This window comes from Ranitomeya imitator, chromosome 7 (genome assembly GCF_032444005.1).
Source record: "Ranitomeya imitator isolate aRanImi1 chromosome 7, aRanImi1.pri, whole genome shotgun sequence".
NCBI classification, from domain to species: domain Eukaryota; kingdom Metazoa; phylum Chordata; class Amphibia; order Anura; family Dendrobatidae; genus Ranitomeya; species Ranitomeya imitator.
Window position 1 is genome coordinate 241,880 of NC_091288.1, and position 17,200 is coordinate 259,079.

Consider the following 17,200-nt stretch of genomic DNA (forward strand, 5'->3'; position numbering starts at 1 on the left):
AACCCCGACACCAGACCCCAAATAATGTAACCTCGACACCAGACCCCAAATAATGTAACCCCGACACCAGACCCCAAATAATGTAACCTCGACACCGGACCCCAAATAATGTAACCCCGACACCGGACCCCAAATCATGTAACCCCGACACCAGACCCCAAATAATGTAACCCCGACACCAGACCCCAAATAATGTAACCTCGACACCGGACCCCAAATAATGTAACCCCGACACCAGACCCCAAATAATGTAACCCCGACACCAGACCCCAAATAATGTAACCTCGACACCGGACCCCAAATAATGTAACCCCGACACCGGACCCCAAATAATGTAACCTCGACACCAGACCCCAAATAATGTAACCTCGACACCAGATCGCTTTGTGGGATGCTCTCGGTCCCCAGACTGATGATCGCCTGCAGCGGTCGGATCGGGGGTTGTCACTCGCTCTTTATATGTTGTCAGATCGATGCAGAAGTCGTTGACTCCGCCCATCTGTGACGTAACGGGGGCGGGACCGGCAGAGCTGGAGATGCGGCTGACAGCAGAGACCTCGAGAGTCCGAGAGCGGAGCGGCCGGGAGGATGGATGTGTGAGCGGGAGGAGCGGAGCATGTGGGGGCAAGTGCTGTGTGCGACCTTCTGGGGGCTGCTGAGCTCAGGTGAGAGACCCCCGCCCCGAGTGTGTGCCCCCGAAATCCCCATTGTGCTTCCCTGAGACCTCCCGAGTCCCGACACCTCCCCCCCCCAATGTTACTGCTCCTGTGCTGCCCCCCGATCACTGCCCCCCAATGTTACTGCTCCTGTGCTGCACCCTGATCACTGCGCCCCAATGTTACTGCTCCTGTGCTGCCCCCCGATCACTGCCCCCCAATGTTACTGCTCCTGTGCTGCTCCCTGATCACTGCGCCCCAATGTTACTGCTCCTGTGCTGCTCCCCGATCACTGCCCCCCAATGTTACTGCTCCTGTGCTGCCCCCTGATCACTGCGCCCCAATGTTACTGCTCCTGTGCTGCTCCCCGATCACTGCGCCCCAATGTTACTGCTCCTGTGCTGCCCCCCGATCACTGCGCCCCAATGTTACTGCTCCTGTGCTGCCCCCCGATCACTGCCCCCCAATGTTACTGCTCCTGTGCTGCTCCCCGATCACTGCGCCCCAATGTTACTGCTCCTGTGCTGCTCCCTGATCACTGCGCCCCAATGTTACTGCTCCTGTGCTGCTCCCTGATCACTGCCCCCCAATGTTACTGCTCCTGTGCTGCACCCCGATCACTGCGCCCCAATGTTACTGCTCCTGTGCTGCTCCCTGATCACTGCCCCCAATGTTACTGCTCCTGTGCTGCTCCCTGATCACTGCCCCCCAATGTTACTACTCCTGTGCTGCACCCCGATCACTGCGCCCCAATGTTACTGCTCCTGTGCTGCTCCCCGATCACTGCGCCCCAATGTTACTGCTCCTGTGCTGCTCCCTGATCACTGCGCCCCAATGTTACTGCTCCTGTGCTGCACCCCGATCACTGTGCCCCAATGTTACTGCTCCTGTGCTGCTCCCTGATTACTGCGCCCCAATATTACTGCTCCTGTGCTGCTCCCTGATCACTGCGCCCCAATGTTACTGCTCCTGTGCTGCCCCCCGATCACTGCCCCCCAATGTTACTGCTCCTGTGCTGCTCCCTGATCACTGCGCCCCAATGTTACTGCTCCTGTGCTGCCCCCCGATCACTGCCCCCCAATGTTACTGCTCCTGTGCTGCTCCTTGATCACTGCGCCCCAATGTTACTGCTCCTGCGCTGCTCCCTGATCACTGCCCCCCAATGTTACTGCTCCTGTGCTGCTCCCTGATCACTGTGCCCCAATGTTACTGCTCCTGTGCTGCTCCCCGATCACTGCGCCCCAATGTTACTGCTCCTGTGCTGCCCCCCGATCACTGCCCCCCAATGTTACTGCTCCTGTGCTGCTCCCTGATCACTGTGCCCCAATGTTACTGCTCCTGTGCTGCTCCCCGATCACTGCCCCCCAATGTTACTGCTCCTGTGCTGCTCCCTGATCACTGCGCCCCAATGTTACTGCTCCTGTGCTGCCCCCCGATCACTGCCCCCCAATGTTACTGCTCCTGTGCTGCTCCTTGATCACTGCGCCCCAATGTTACTGCTCCTGTGCTGCCCCCCGATCACTGCGCCCCAATGTTACTGCTCCTGTGCTGCCCCCCGATCACTGCGCCCCAATGTTACTGCTCCTGTGCTGCCCCCCGATCACTGCGCCCCAATGTTACTGCTCCTGTGCTGCCCCCCGATCACTGCCCCCCAATGTTACTGCTCCTGTGCTGCTCCCTGATCACTGCGCCCCAATGTTACTGCTCCTGTGCTGCTCCCTGATCACTGCGCCCCAATGTTACTGCTCGTGTGCTGCTCCCCGATCACTGCGCCCCAATGTTACTGCTCCTGTGCTGCCCCCGATCACTGCGCCCCAATGTTACTGCTCCTGTGCTGCCCCCGATCACTGCGCCCCAATGTTACTGCTCCTGTGCTGCCCCCTGATCACTGCGCCCCAATATTACTGCTCCTGTGCTGCTCCCTGATCACTGCGCCCCAATGTTACTGCTCCTGTGCTGCTCCCTGATCACTGCCCCCCAATGTTACTGCTCCTGTGCTGCTCCCTGATCATTGCGCCCCAATGTTACTGCTCCTGTGCTGCTCCCTGATCACTGCGCCCCAATGTTACTGCTCCTGTGCTGCTCCCTGATCACTGCGCCCCAATGTTACTGCTCCTGTGCTGCTCCCTGATCACTGCGCCCCAATGTTACTGCTCCTGTGCTGCTCCCTGATCACTGCCCCCCAATGTTACTGCTCCTGTGCTGCTCCCTGATCATTGCGCCCCAATGTTACTGCTCCTGTGCTGCTCCCTGATCACTGCGCCCCAATGTTACTGCTCCTGTGCTGCTCCCTGATCACTGCGCCCCAATGTTACTGCTCCTGTGCTGCTCCCCGATCACTGCGCCCCAATGTTACTGCTCCTGTGCTGCCCCCCGATCACTGCGCCCCAATGTTACTGCTCCTGTGCTGCCCCCAGATCACTGCGCCCCAATATTACTGCTCCTGTGCTGCTCCCCGATCACTGCGCCCCAATGTTACTGCTACTGTGCTGCACCCCGATCACTGCGCCCCAATGTTACTGCTCCTGTGCTGCTCCCCGATCACTGCCCCCCAATGTTACTGCTCCTGTGCTGCTCCTCGATCACTGCGCCCCAATGTTACTGCTCCTGTGCTGCTCCCTGATCACTGCGCCCCAATGTTACTGCTCCTGTGCTGCTCCCCGATCACTGCCCCCCAATATTACTGCTCCTGTGCTGCTCCTCGATCACTGCGCCCCAATGTTACTGCTCCTGTGCTGCCCCCCGATCACTGCGCCCCAATGTTACTGCTCCTGTGCTGCTCCCCGATCACTGCGCCCCAATGTTACTGCTCCTGTGCTGCACCCTGATCACTGCGCCCCAATGTTACTGCTCCTGTGCTGCTCCTCGATCACTGCGCCCCAATGTTACTGCTCCTGTGCTGCTCCCTGATCACTGCGCCCCAATGTTACTGCTCCTGTGCTGCTCCCTGATCACTGTGCCCCAATGTTACTGCTCCTGTGCTGCTCCCTGATCACTGCGCCCCAATGTTACTGCTCCTGTGCTGCTCCCTGATCACTGCCCCCCAATGTTAGTGCTCCTGTGCTGCTCCCCGATCACTGCGCCCCAATGTTACTGCTCCTGTGCTGCACCCTGATCACTGCCCCCCAATGTTAGTGCTCCTGTGCTGCTCCCTGATCACTGCGCCCCAATGTTACTGCTCCTGTGCTGCTCCCCGATCACTGCGCCCCAATGTTACTGCTCCTGTGCTGCTCCCCGATCACTGCGCCCCAATATTACTGCTCCTGTGCTGCTCCCCGATCACTGCGCCCCAATGTTACTGCTCCTGTGCTGCTCCCCGATCACTGCCCCCAATGTTACTGCTCCTGTGCTGCTCCCCGATCACTGCGCCCCAATGTTACTGCTCCTGTGCTGCTCCCCGATCACTGCGCCCCAATGTTACTGCTCCTGTGCTGCTCCCTGATCACTGCGCCCCAATGTTACTGCTCCTGTGCTGCCCCCCGATCACTGCGCCCCAATGTTACTGCTCCTGTGCTGCTCCTCGATCACTGTGCCCCAATGTTACTGCTCCTGTGCTGCCCCCCGATCACTGCGCCCCAATGTTACTGCTCCTGTGCTGCTCCCTGATCACTGCGCCCCAATGTTACTGCTCCTGTGCTGCTCCCTGATCACTGTGCCCCAATGTTACTGCTCCTGTGCTGCTCCCTGATCACTGCGCCCCAATGTTACTGCTCCTGTGCTGCTCCTCGATCACTGTGCCCCAATGTTACTGCTCCTCTACTGCTCCTCGATCACTGTGCCCCAATGTTACTGCTCCTGTGTTGCCCCCCGATCACTGCGCCCCAATGTTACTGCTCCTGTGCTGCTCCCCGATCACTGCGCCCCAATGTTACTGCTCCTGTGCTGCTCCCTGATCACTGCGCCCCAATGTTACTGCTCCTGTGCTGCTCCCTGATCACTGCGCCCCAATGTTACTGCTCCTGTGCTGCTCCCTGATCACTGCGCCCCAATGTTACTGCTCCTGTGCTGCACCCTGATCACTGCGCCCCAATGTTACTGCTCCTGTGCTGCTCCCTGATCACTGCGCCCCAATGTTACTGCTCCTGTGCTGCTCCCTGATCACTGTGCCCCAATGTTACTGCTCCTGTGCTGCTCCCTGATTACTGCGCCCCAATATTACTGCTCCTGTGCTGCTCCCTGATCACTGCGCCCCAATGTTACTGCTCCTGTGCTGCTCCTCGATCACTGCGCCCCAATGTTACTGCTCCTGTGCTGCTCCCTGATCACTGCGCCCCAATGTTACTGCTCCTGTGCTGCCCCCCGATCACTGCGCCCCAATGTTACTGCTCCTGTGCTGCCCCCTGATCACTGCGCCCCAATGTTACTGCTCCTGTGCTGCTCCCCGATCACTGCGCCCCAATGTTACTGCTACTGTGCTGCACCCCGATCACTGCGCCCCAATGTTACTGCTCCTGTGCTGCTCCCCGATCACTGCCCCCCAATGTTACTGCTCCTGTGCTGCTCCTCGATCACTGCGCCCCAATGTTACTGCTCCTGTGCTGCTCCCTGATCACTGCGCCCCAATGTTACTGCTCCTGTGCTGCTCCCTGATCACTGCGCCCCAATGTTACTGCTCCTGTGCTGCTCCCCGATCACTGCGCCCCAATGTTACTGCTACTGTGCTGCACCCTGATCACTGCGCCCCAATGTTACTGCTCCTGTGCTGCTCCCTGATCACTGCGCCCCAATGTTACTGCTCCTGTGCTGCTCCTCGATCACTGTGCCCCAATGTTACTGCTACTGTGCTGCACCCTGATCACTGCGCCCCAATGTTACTGCTCCTGTGCTGCTCCCTGATCACTGCGCCCCAATGTTACTGCTCCTGTGCTGCTCCCTGATCACTGCGCCCCAATGTTACTGCTCCTGTGCTGCTCCCTGATCACTGCGCCCCAATGTTACTGCTACTGTGCTGCACCCTGATCACTGCCCCCCAATGTTACTGCTCCTGTGCTGCTCCTCGATCACTGTGCCCCAATGTTACTGCTCCTGTGCTGCACCCTGATCACTGCGCCCCAATGTTACTGCTCCTGTGCTGCTCCCTGATCACTGCGCCCCAATGTTACTGCTCCTGTGCTGCTCCCTGATCACTGTGCCCCAATGTTACTGCTCCTGTGCTGCTCCCTGATCACTGCGCCCCAATGTTACTGCTCCTGTGCTGCTCCCTGATCACTGTGCCCCAATGTTACTGCTCCTGTGCTGCTCCCTGATCACTGCGCCCCAATGTTACTGCTCCTGTGCTGCTCCCTGATCACTGCCCCCCAATGTTAGTGCTCCTGTGCTGCTCCCCGATCACTGCGCCCCAATGTTACTGCTCCTGTGCTGCACCCTGATCACTGCCCCCCAATGTTAGTGCTCCTGTGCTGCTCCCTGATCACTGCGCCCCAATGTTACTGCTCCTGTGCTGCTCCCCGATCACTGCGCCCCAATGTTACTGCTCCTGTGCTGCTCCCCGATCACTGCGCCCCAATATTACTGCTCCTGTGCTGCTCCCCGATCACTGCGCCCCAATGTTACTGCTCCTGTGCTGCTCCCCGATCACTGCCCCCAATGTTACTGCTCCTGTGCTGCTCCCCGATCACTGCGCCCCAATGTTACTGCTCCTGTGCTGCTCCCCGATCACTGCGCCCCAATGTTACTGCTCCTGTGCTGCTCCCTGATCACTGCGCCCCAATGTTACTGCTCCTGTGCTGCTCCCTGATCACTGCGCCCCAATGTTACTGCTCCTGTGCTGCCCCCCGATCACTGCGCCCCAATGTTACTGCTCCTGTGCTGCTCCCTGATCACTGCGCCCCAATGTTACTGCTCCTGTGCTGCTCCTCGATCACTGCGCCCCAATGTTACTGCTCCTGTGCTGCTCCTCGATCACTGTGCCCCAATGTTACTGCTCCTGTGCTGCCCCCCGATCACTGCGCCCCAATGTTACTGCTCCTGTGCTGCTCCCTGATCACTGCGCCCCAATGTTACTGCTCCTGTGCTGCTCCCTGATCACTGCGCCCCACTGTTACTGCTCCTGTGCTGCTCCTCGATCACTGTGCCCCAATGTTACTGCTCCTCTGCTGCTCCTCGATCACTGTGCCCCAATGTTACTGCTCCTGTGTTGCCCCCCGATCACTGCGCCCCAATGTTACTGCTCCTGTGCTGCTCCCTGATCACTGCGCCCCAATGTTACTGCTCCTGTGCTGCTCCCTGATCACTGCGCCCCAATGTTACTGCTCCTGTGCTGCTCCCCGATCACTGCGCCCCAATGTTACTGCTCCTGTGCTGCTCCCCGATCACTGCGCCCCAATGTTACTGCTCCTGTGCTGCTCCCTGATCACTGCGCCCCAATGTTACTGCTCCTGTGCTGCTCCCTGATCACTGCGCCCCAATGTTACTGCTCCTGTGCTGCTCCCTGATCACTGCGCCCCAATGTTACTGCTCCTGTGCTGCACCCTGATCACTGCGCCCCAATGTTACTGCTCCTGTGCTGCTCCCTGATCACTGCCCCCCAATGTTACTGCTCCTGTGCTGCTCCCTGATCACTGCCCCCCAATGTTACTGCTTCTGTGCTGCTCCCTGATCACTGCCCCCCAATGTTACTGCTCCTGTGCTGCTCCCTGATCACTGCTCCCCAATGTTACTGCTCCTGTGCTGCCCCCCGATCACTGCGCCCCAATGTTACTGCTCCTGTGCTGCTCCCCGATCACTGCGCCCCAATATTACTGCTCCTGTGCTGCTCCCCGATCACTGCCCCCCCAATGTTACTGCTCCTGTGCTGCTCCCCGATCACTGCCCCCCAATGTTACTGCTCCTGTGCTGCACCCCGATCACTGTGCCCCAATGTTACTGCTCCTGTGCTGCTCCCTGATCACTGCGCCCCAATGTTACTGCTCCTGTGCTGCTCCCTGATCACTGCGCCCCAATGTTACTGCTCCTGTGCTGCTCCCCGATCACTGCGCCCCAGCTTTGCTGCTCCTGTGCTGCTCCCCGATCACTGCGCCCCAATGTTACTGCTCCTGTGCTGCTCCTCGATCACTGCGCCCCAATGTTACTGCTCCTGTGCTGCTCCCTGATCACTGTGCCCCAATGTTACTGCTCCTGTGCTGCTCCTCGATCACTGCGCCCCAATGTTACTGCTCCTGTGCTGCTCCCCGATCACTGCGCCCCAGCATTGCTGCTCCTGTGCTGCTCCCCGATCACTGCGCCCCATTGTTACTGCTCCTGTGCTGCTCCCTGATCACTGCCCCCCAATGTTACTGCTCCTGTGCTGCTCCTCGATCACTGCTCCCCAATGTTACTGCTCCTGTGATGCTCCCTGATTACTGCGCCCCACTGTTACTGCTCCTGTGCTGCTCCTCGATCACTGTGCCCCATTGTTACTGCTCCTGTGCTGCTCCTCGATCACTGTGCCCCAATGTTACTGCTCCTCTGCTGCTCCTCGATCACTGTGCCCCAATGTTACTGCTCCTGTGTTGCCCCCCGATCACTGCGCCCCAATGTTACTGCTCCTGTGCTGCTCCCTGATCACTGCGCCCCAATGTTACTGCTCCTGTGCTGCTCCCTGATCACTGCGCCCCAATGTTACTGCTCCTGTGCTGCTCCCCGATCACTGCGCCCCAATGTTACTGCTCCAGTGCTGCTCCCTGATCACTGCGCCCCAATGTTACTGCTCCTGTGCTGCTCCCCGATCACTGCGCCCCAATGTTACTGCTCCTGTGCTGCACCCTGATCACTGCGCCCCAATGTTACTGCTCCTGTGCTGCACCCTGATCACTGCCCCCCAATGTTACTGCTCCTGTGCTGCTCCCTGATCACTGCGCCCCAATGTTACTGCTCCTGTGCTGCACCCTGATCACTGCGCCCCAATGTTACTGCCCCTGTGCTGCTCCCTGATCACTGCGCCCCAATTTTACTGCTCTTGTGCTGCTCCCCGATCACTGCGCCCCAATGTTACTGCTCCTGTGCTGCTCCCTGATCACTGCGCCCCAATGTTACTGCTCCTGTGCTGCTCCCTGATCACTGCGCCCCAATGTTACTGCTCCTGTGCTGCTCCCCGATCACTGCGCCCCAGCATTGCTGCTCCTGTGCTGCTCCCCGATCACTGCGCCCCAATGTTACTGCTCCTGTGCTGCTCCACGATGACTGCCCCCCAATGTTACTGCTCCTGTGCAGCTCCCCGATCACTGCGCCCCAATGTTACTGCTCCTGTGCTGCACCCTGATCACTGCGCCCCAATGTTACTGCTCCTGTGCTGCTCCCTGATCACTGCGCCCCAATGTTACTGCTCCTGTGCTGCTCCCTGATCACTGCGCCCCAATGTTACTGCTCCTGTGCTGCTCCCTGATCACTGCCCCCCAATGTTACTGCTCCTGTGCTGCTCCCTGATCACTGCCCCCCAATGTTACTGCTCCTGTGCTGCTCCCCGATCACTACGCCCCAATGTTACTGCTCCTGTGCTGCTCCCTGATCACTGCTCCCCAATGTTACTGCTCCTGTGCTGCCCCCCGATCACTGCGCCCCAATGTTACTGCTCCTGTGCTGCTCCCCGATCACTGCGCCCCAATATTACTGCTCCTGTGCTGCTCCCCGATCACTGCGCCCCAATGTTACTGCTCCTGTGCTGCTCCCTGATCACTGTGCCCCAATGTTACTGCTCCTGTGCTGCTCCCTGATCACTGCGCCCCAATGTTACTGCTCCTGTGCTGCTCCCTGATCACTGCGCCCCAATGTTACTGCTCCTGTGCTGCTCCCCGATCACTGCGCCCCAGCATTGCTGCTCCTGTGCTGCTCCCCGATCACTGCGCCCCAATGTTACTGCTCCTGTGCTGCTCCTCGATCACTGCGCCCCAATGTTACTGCTCCTGTGCTGCTCCCTGATCACTGTGCCCCAATGTTACTGCTCCTGTGCTGCTCCTCGATCACTGCGCCCCAATGTTACTGCTCCTGTGCTGCTCCCCGATCACTGCGCCCCAGCATTGCTGCTCCTGTGCTGCTCCCCGATCACTGCGCCCCATTGTTACTGCTCCTGTGCTGCTCCTCGATCACTGCGCCCCAATGTTACTGCTCCTGTGCTGCTCCCTGATCACTGCCCCCCAATGTTACTGCTCCTGTGCTGCTCCTCGATCACTGCTCCCCAATGTTACTGCTCCTGTGATGCTCCCTGATTACTGCGCCCCAATGGTACTGCTCCTGTGCTGCTCCCCGATCACTGCCCCCAATGTTACTGCTCCTGTGCTGCTCCCTGATCACTGCGCCCCAATGTTACTGCTCCTGTGCTGCTCCTCGATCACTGCGCCCCAATGTTACTGCTCCTGTGCTGCTCCTCGATCACTGCGCCCCAATGTTACTGCTCCTGTGCTGCTCCCCGATCACTGCGCCCCAATGTTACTGCTCCTGTGCTGCTCCCCGATCACTGCGCCCCAATGTTACTGCTCCTGTGCTGCTCCCTGATCACTGCGCCCCAATGTTACTGCTCCTGTGCTGCTCCCCGATCACTGCGCCCCAATGTTACTGCTCCTGTGCTGCTCCCCGATCACTGCGCCCCAATGTTACTGCTCCTGTGCTGCCCCCCGATCACTGCCCCCCAATGTTACTGCTCCTGTGCTGCTCCCTGATCACTGCGCCCCAATGTTACTGCTCCTGTGCTGCTCCCTGATCACTGCGCCCCAATGTTACTGCTCCTGTGCTGCTCCCAGATCACTGCGCCCCAATGTTACTGCTCCTGTGCTGCTCCCCGATCACTGCGCCCCAATGTTACTGCTCCTGTGCTGCTCCCTGATCACTGCGCCCCAATGTTACTGCTCCTGTGCTGCTCCTCGATCACTGCACCCCAATGTTACTGCTCCTGTGCTGCTCCTCGATCACTGTGCCCCAATGTTACTGCTCCTGTGCTGCCCCCCGATCACTGCGCCCCAATGTTACTGCTCCTGTGCTGCTCCCTGATCACTGCGCCCCAATGTTACTGCTCCTGTGCTGCTCCCTGATCACTGCGCCCCACTGTTACTGCTCCTGTGCTGCTCCTCGATCACTGTGCCCCAATGTTACTGCTCCTGTGCTGCTCCTCGATCACTGTGCCCCAATGTTACTGCTCCTGTGCTGCCTTCTGATCACTGCCCCCCAATGTTACTGCTCCTGTGCTGCACCCTGATCACTGCCCCCCAATGTTACTGCTCCTGTGCTGCACTCTGATCACTGCGCCCCAATGTTACTGCCCCTGTGCTGCTCCCCGATCACTGCGCCCCAATTTTACTGCTCCTGTGCTGCTCCCCGATCACTGCGCCCCAATGTTACTGCTCCTGTGCTGCTCCCCGATCACTGCGCCCCAATGTTACTGTTCCTGTGCTGCTCCCCGATCACTGCGCCCCAATGTTACTGCTCCTGTGCTGCTCCCCGATCACTGCGCCCCAATGTTACTGCTCCTGTGCTGCTCCACGATCACTGCCCCCCAATGTTACTGCTCCTGTGCAGCTCCCCGATCACTGCGCCCCAATGTTACTGCTCCTGTGCTGCACCCTGATCACTGCGCCCCAATGTTACTGCTCCTGTGCTGCTCCCCGATCACTGCCCCCAATGTTACTGTTCCTGTGCTGCTCTTCGATCACTGCGCCCCAATGTTACTGCTCCTGTGCTGCTCCTCGATCACTGCACCCCAATGTTACTGCTCCTGTGCTGCTCCCTGATCACTGCGCCCCAATGTTACTGCTCCTGTGCTGCTCCCCGATCACTGCCCCCAATGTTACTGCTCCTGTGCTGCTCCCTGATCACTGCGCCCCAATGTTACTGCTCCTGTGCTGCTCCCCGATCACTGCGCCCCAATGTTACTGCTCCTGTGCTGCTCCCCGATCACTGCGCCCCAAAGTTACTGCTCCTGTGCTGCTCCCCGATCACTGCGCCCCAATGTTACTGCTCCCGTGCTGCTCCCCGATCACTGCGCCCCAATGTTACTGCTCCCGTGCTGCTCCCCGATCACTGCGCCCCAATGTTACTGCTCCTGTGCTGCTCCCTGATCACTGCGCCCCAATGTTACTGCTCCTGTGCTGCTCCCCGATCACTGCGCCCCAATGTTGCTGCTCCTGTGCTGCTCCCCGATCACTGCGCCCCAATGTTACTGCTCCTGTGCTGCTCCCTGATCACTGCGCCCCAATGTTACTGCTCCTGTGCTGCTCCCCGATCACTGCGCCCCAATGTTACTGCTCCTGTGCTGCACCCCGATCACTGCGCCCCAATGTTACTGCTCCTGTGCTGCTCCCCGATCACTGCGCCCCAGCATTGCTGCTCCTGTGCTGCTCCCCGATCACTGCGCCCCAATGTTACTGCTCCTGTGCTGCTCCTCGATCACTGTGCCCCAATGTTACTGCTCTTGTGCTGCTCCTCGATCACTGCGCCCCAATGTTACTGCTCCTGTGCTGCTCCCTGATCACTGCGCCCCAATGTTACTGCTCCTGTGCTGCTCCCTGATCACTGCGCCCCAATGTTACTTCTCCTGTGCTGCTCCCCGATCACTGCGCCCCAATGTTACTGCTCCTGTGCTGCTCCCTGATCACTGCGCCCCAATGTTACTGCTCCTGTGCTGCTCCCCGATCACTGCCCCCAATGTTACTGCTCCTGTGCTGCTGCCTGATCACTGCGCCCCAATGTTACTGCTCCTGTGCTGCTCCTCGATCACTGCGCCCCAATGTTACTGCTCCTGTGCTGCTCCCTGATCACTGCGCCCCAATGTTACTGCTCCTGTGCTGCTCCCCGATCACTGCCCCCAATGTTACTGCTCCTGTGCTGCTCTCTGATCACTGCCCCCCAATGTTACTGCTCCTGTGCTGCTCCCTGATCACTGCCCCCCAATGTTACTGCTCCTGTGCTGCTCCCCGATCACTGCGCCCCAATGTTACTGCTCCTGTGCTGCTCCCCGATCACTGCGCCCCAATGTTACTGCTCCTGTGCTGCTCCCTGATCACTGCGCCCCAATGTTACTGCTCCTGTGCTGCTCCCCGATCACTGCCCCAAATGTTACTGCTCCTGTGCTGCTCCCTGATCACTGCGCCCCAATGTTACTGCTCCTGTGCTGCTCCCCGATCACTGCGCCCCAATGTTACTGCTCCTGTGCTGCTCCCTGATCACTGCGCCCCAATGTTACTGCTCCTGTGCTGCTCCCCGATCACTGCGCCCCAATGTTACTGCTCCTGTGCTGCTCCCTGATCACTGCGCCCCAATGTTACTGCTCCTGTGCTGCTCCCTGATCACTGCGCCCCAATGTTACTGCTCCTGTGCTGCTCCCCGATCACTGCGCCCCAATGTTACTGCTCCTGTGCTGCCCCCCGATCACTGCGCCCCAATGTTACTGCTCCTGTGCTGCCCCCCGATCACTGCGCCCCAATGTTACTGCTTCTGTGCTGCTCCCCGATCACTGCGCCCCAATGTTACTGATCCTGTGCTGCCCCCCGATCACTGCCCCCCAATGTTACTGCTCGTGTGCTGCTCCCTGATCACTGCGCCCCAATGTTACTGCCCCTGTGCTGCCCCCCGATCACTGCGCCCCAATGTTACTGCTCCTGTGCTGCTCCCTGATCACTTCGCCCCAATGTTACTGCTCCTGTGCTGCTCCCCGATCACTGCGCCCCAATGTTACTGCTCCTGTGCTGCTCCCTGATCACTGCGCCCCAGCATTGCTGCTCCTCTCATTTCCTCTGCACATTTGCTTCCCCCAATGTCTTTCTCCCTCTCGCTGTTGTTACACGTCCATTAGTGGCTGTGCTGTGATTACTGGACACTTTGTGCATTTCATGTCGTATTCGCTCACTCTGAGTGAGATTTGTCCTCGCTGTGTTGCTACCAGGACAAATCTCCAGATCTCTGCACCGATCTTGCCTAATGGGCGTGCCACCCCCAGAAAACCGAGCCCCCCACAGATGGATTTACATTTATCACCTGTATCCTCAGACCGACGCTCAGGGCTTTGCTTGTCATGTATAGTATTATACAGAGGGTATGGAAAGTATTCAGAGCCCTTTAAATTTTTCACTCTTTGTTTAATTGCAGCCATTTGGTAAATTCAAAAAAAGGTATTTTTTTATCATTAATGTTCACTCTGCACCTCATCTTGACTGGAAAAAAGCAAATGTAGAAATTTTTGCAAATTAAAATAAAAAATAAAAACTGAAATATCACATGGTCAGAAGTCTTCAGCCCCTTTGCTCAGACTCTCATATGTAAGTCCCATTCTGTCCATTTCCTTGTGATCCTCCTTGAGATGGTTCTACTCCTTCATTGGAGTCCAGCTGTGTGTAATTACACTGATAGGACTTGATTTGGAGCGGCGCAGACCTGTCTATATAAGACCTCACAGCTCACAGTGCATGTCAGACCAAAGGAGAATCATGAGATCAAAGGAGAATCATGAGGTCAAAGGAACTGGCCAAGGAGCTCAGAGACAGAATTGAGGCAAGGCACAGATCTGGCCAACGTTACAACAGAATTTCTGCAGGACTCAAGATTCATAAGAGCACAGTGGCCTCCATAATCCTTACATGGAAGAAGTTTGGGACCACCAGAAGTCTTCCTAGACCTGACCGTCCAGCCAAACTGAGCAATCGTGGGAGAAGAGCCTTGGTGAGAGAGGTAAAGAAGAACCCCAAGATCACTGTGGCTGAGCTCTAGAGATGCAGTAGGGAGATGGGAGAAAGTTCCACAAAATCACTTATCACTGCAGCCTCCACCAGTCGGGCCTTTATGGCAGAGTGACCCGACGGAAGTCTCTCCTCAGTGCAAGACATATGAAAGCCGCATAGAGTTTGCTAAAAAACACATGAAGGACTCCTAGACTATGAGAAATAAGATTCTCTGGTCTGATGAGATGAAGATAGACCTTTATGATGATAATTCTAAAGGTACCTTCACACATAACGATATCGTTGCAACGTCACACTTTTTTGTGACGTAGCAACGATCCCGCTAACAATCTCGTTATGTGTGACAGCGACCAACGATCAGACCCCTGCTGGGAGGTCGTTGGGGAATGATCAGGACCTTTTTTGGTCGCTGATCACGACCAGCGATACGACCTGGTCGTGATCGTTGGTAAGTCGTTGTGTGGTCGCTGGGGAGCTGTCACACAGACAGCTCTCTCCAGCGACCAACGATCAGGGGAAAGACTTCGGCATCGTTGAAACTGTCTTCAACGATGCCAAAGTCCCCGGGTAACTAGGGTAAACATCGGGTTACTAAGTGCAGGGCCGCGCTTAGTAACCCGATATTTACCCTGGTTACCATTGTAAAAGTTAAAAAAAAAAAAAAAAAACCAGTACATACTCACTGACTCAGCGCCGGCCAGAAAGCAAAAGCAGAGCACAGCGGTGTCGTCACCACTGTGCTCTGCTTTACGGCCGGCACAGTCAGTGCGGGAAGCTGACGCCAGGGGACGTGACAGACATCAGAATGTAAGTATGTAGTGTTTTTTTTTTTTTTTTTTACTTTTACAATGGTAACCAGGGTAAATATCGGGTTACTAAGCGCGGCCCTGCACTTAGTAACCCGATGTTTACCCTGGTTGCCCGGGGACTTCGGCATCGTTGAAGACAGTTTCAACGATGCCGAAGTCTTTCCCCTGATCGTTGGTCGCTGGAGAGAGCTGTCTGTGTGACAGCGACCACACAACAACTTACCAACGATCATGGCCAGGTCGTATCGCTGCTCGTGATTGTTGGTAAGTCGTTTAGTGTAACGGTACCTTAAGCGGTATAGAGAAAACCAGCCACTGCTCATCACCTGCTGTGATGGTGGGATATGCTATGTGGGTATTTGTCAGGATTCCCCTGACCGCTGCCACCAATTTGTCACAATTCACACCGTGACCGTCACCCCTACGTCACGGGTCGGGGTGACTTTGGGCCAACAGACGGCTATCACATGTGCAGGGGGGCTTATCTTAGTTATCCCTCGACTGCTAACAATGTGATGAGAAAACACACACAAGGCTACTGACCTCTTAGTTTACAGCAGGGGCTTATTCTAGGTATCCCACTGCTTTCAATATACCACAAACTGCAGGGATTTATGTATATCCCGCTTACAGTTCCACTTAACACTTGCAGCTCTCTGGCGCCCCCCTTAATCTCAGGTCAGATTAGATACTGCACCCTGGGTAATTAGTCGCCAGAAAGGCTGCCTGCTATGTACTGGCTATTGGGCACGCTGCAACGACGCGATAAACTACTCCCACTCAGGCAGGAACAATAATTATCAACGCCGCAGTCGCTTCAGCATAACCCAAAAGTCAGCACACTCTCGCTGCCACCAGCTTCGATTAAACTGGTCCGAAGCTAACCCAACACAACAGTAGCGTATTTCCCTTCAAGAGACTTAGGGTACGGTTTTTTAGAGCATGGAGAATGAACTAACATATAATAGTATATCCCATAAAACATTAGGCAGTGCTTTATCAAAAATATTTTATAAAGATGTTACAAATGAGACAATTGCAAATATGTACAGGGGTAATTATGAAATAAACGGATTAAATGAGAAAAAGTAACACTCACATGTTCAAAGCATGGCAGGCACCCAGGCTAGTGCGGTTTTCCATACGTCCCAGTTCATGGGCTGTGCTCAGCTCTTCCAGGGAAAAAAAAGGACACGTCGGAGGCTGGGGATGTGTGCAGACAGTTATAGCCAAGCCTGCAACATCCCAGAAAGGGGTTGGATCACCTCATCCCTCCTACCTCTTCAGTTAACTCATTTTATTCTAATCTATATCTAATTTCGATAACTCCGCTACAAAACATGTCATAGTCCTAACAAACCCATCATTCATCTCGGATTAACGTGAGCATTCTAATGAGATCAAATATGTCCTATCTGGGATACATATTTACAGAGAAAACCCTACTTCTTTACCAGACGGAGTTAGAAGCCCGTGTTTCGGGGGATGGGTAGGTCCACCGAGTGGGAATACGAATATATATTTTCGTGTTCTCAACGTAAACATGGTGCATAATATCGTACAAAAACCAAACAAAGAATCTTTCATGGATCCTAGAAACTTCTAGACACTTCTAAACAGTTCTCTGCTAGAGGAAAATTTGAGCCTAGTCGTAAATACCTCTCGGCCATAAAACTCCCCAGTACATTGGCAAAGCAGCTCTTGGCTGAAGGAAAGGGAAGGGGCTTGGGAGTTGAAAGTCAGGAATTTGAAGCTACAAACTGTTGCAGCATCACTCCAAGAAGGGGGGCTTAGCCCACGCAGGCTAGCAAGAGAACTACTTATGATATTTCATACCATATCGTGACAGTATTATTTTGTGTATGTTTATATTTTACTGATTATCATGGTGTTCTCTTGTAGGGTGAGTTATTTGCCAATTGATGAATTGCAGTTATTTGCCATCTGATATCAGCCCCCTCAGTCCTGTACTGTTATCTCTCCACAGAGTCAGTGAATAAACGTGTTTGCTAACATGCTAATGACATATTGAACTAGCTTGTTGAAACAATGACCCCCTGTAGTGCCTTAATCCACCAGGCACCTTTGTCAGGTG

At 56.1% G+C, this 17,200-nt stretch overlaps 1 protein-coding gene across 1 annotated transcript in view; it reads left to right on the top strand.

Moving 5' to 3' along the window:
- The first annotated feature begins 517 nt into the window (after window positions 1-517).
- LYPD1 (LY6/PLAUR domain containing 1) overlaps window positions 518-17,200 on the top strand; it is a 108,675-nt gene continuing 91,992 nt past the window's right edge. The window contains exon 1 of the mRNA XM_069732548.1: window positions 518-665. Coding sequence (XP_069588649.1) covers window positions 593-665 — 73 coding nt within the window. The 5' untranslated portion in view covers window positions 518-592. The remainder of the gene's footprint in view (window positions 666-17,200) is intronic.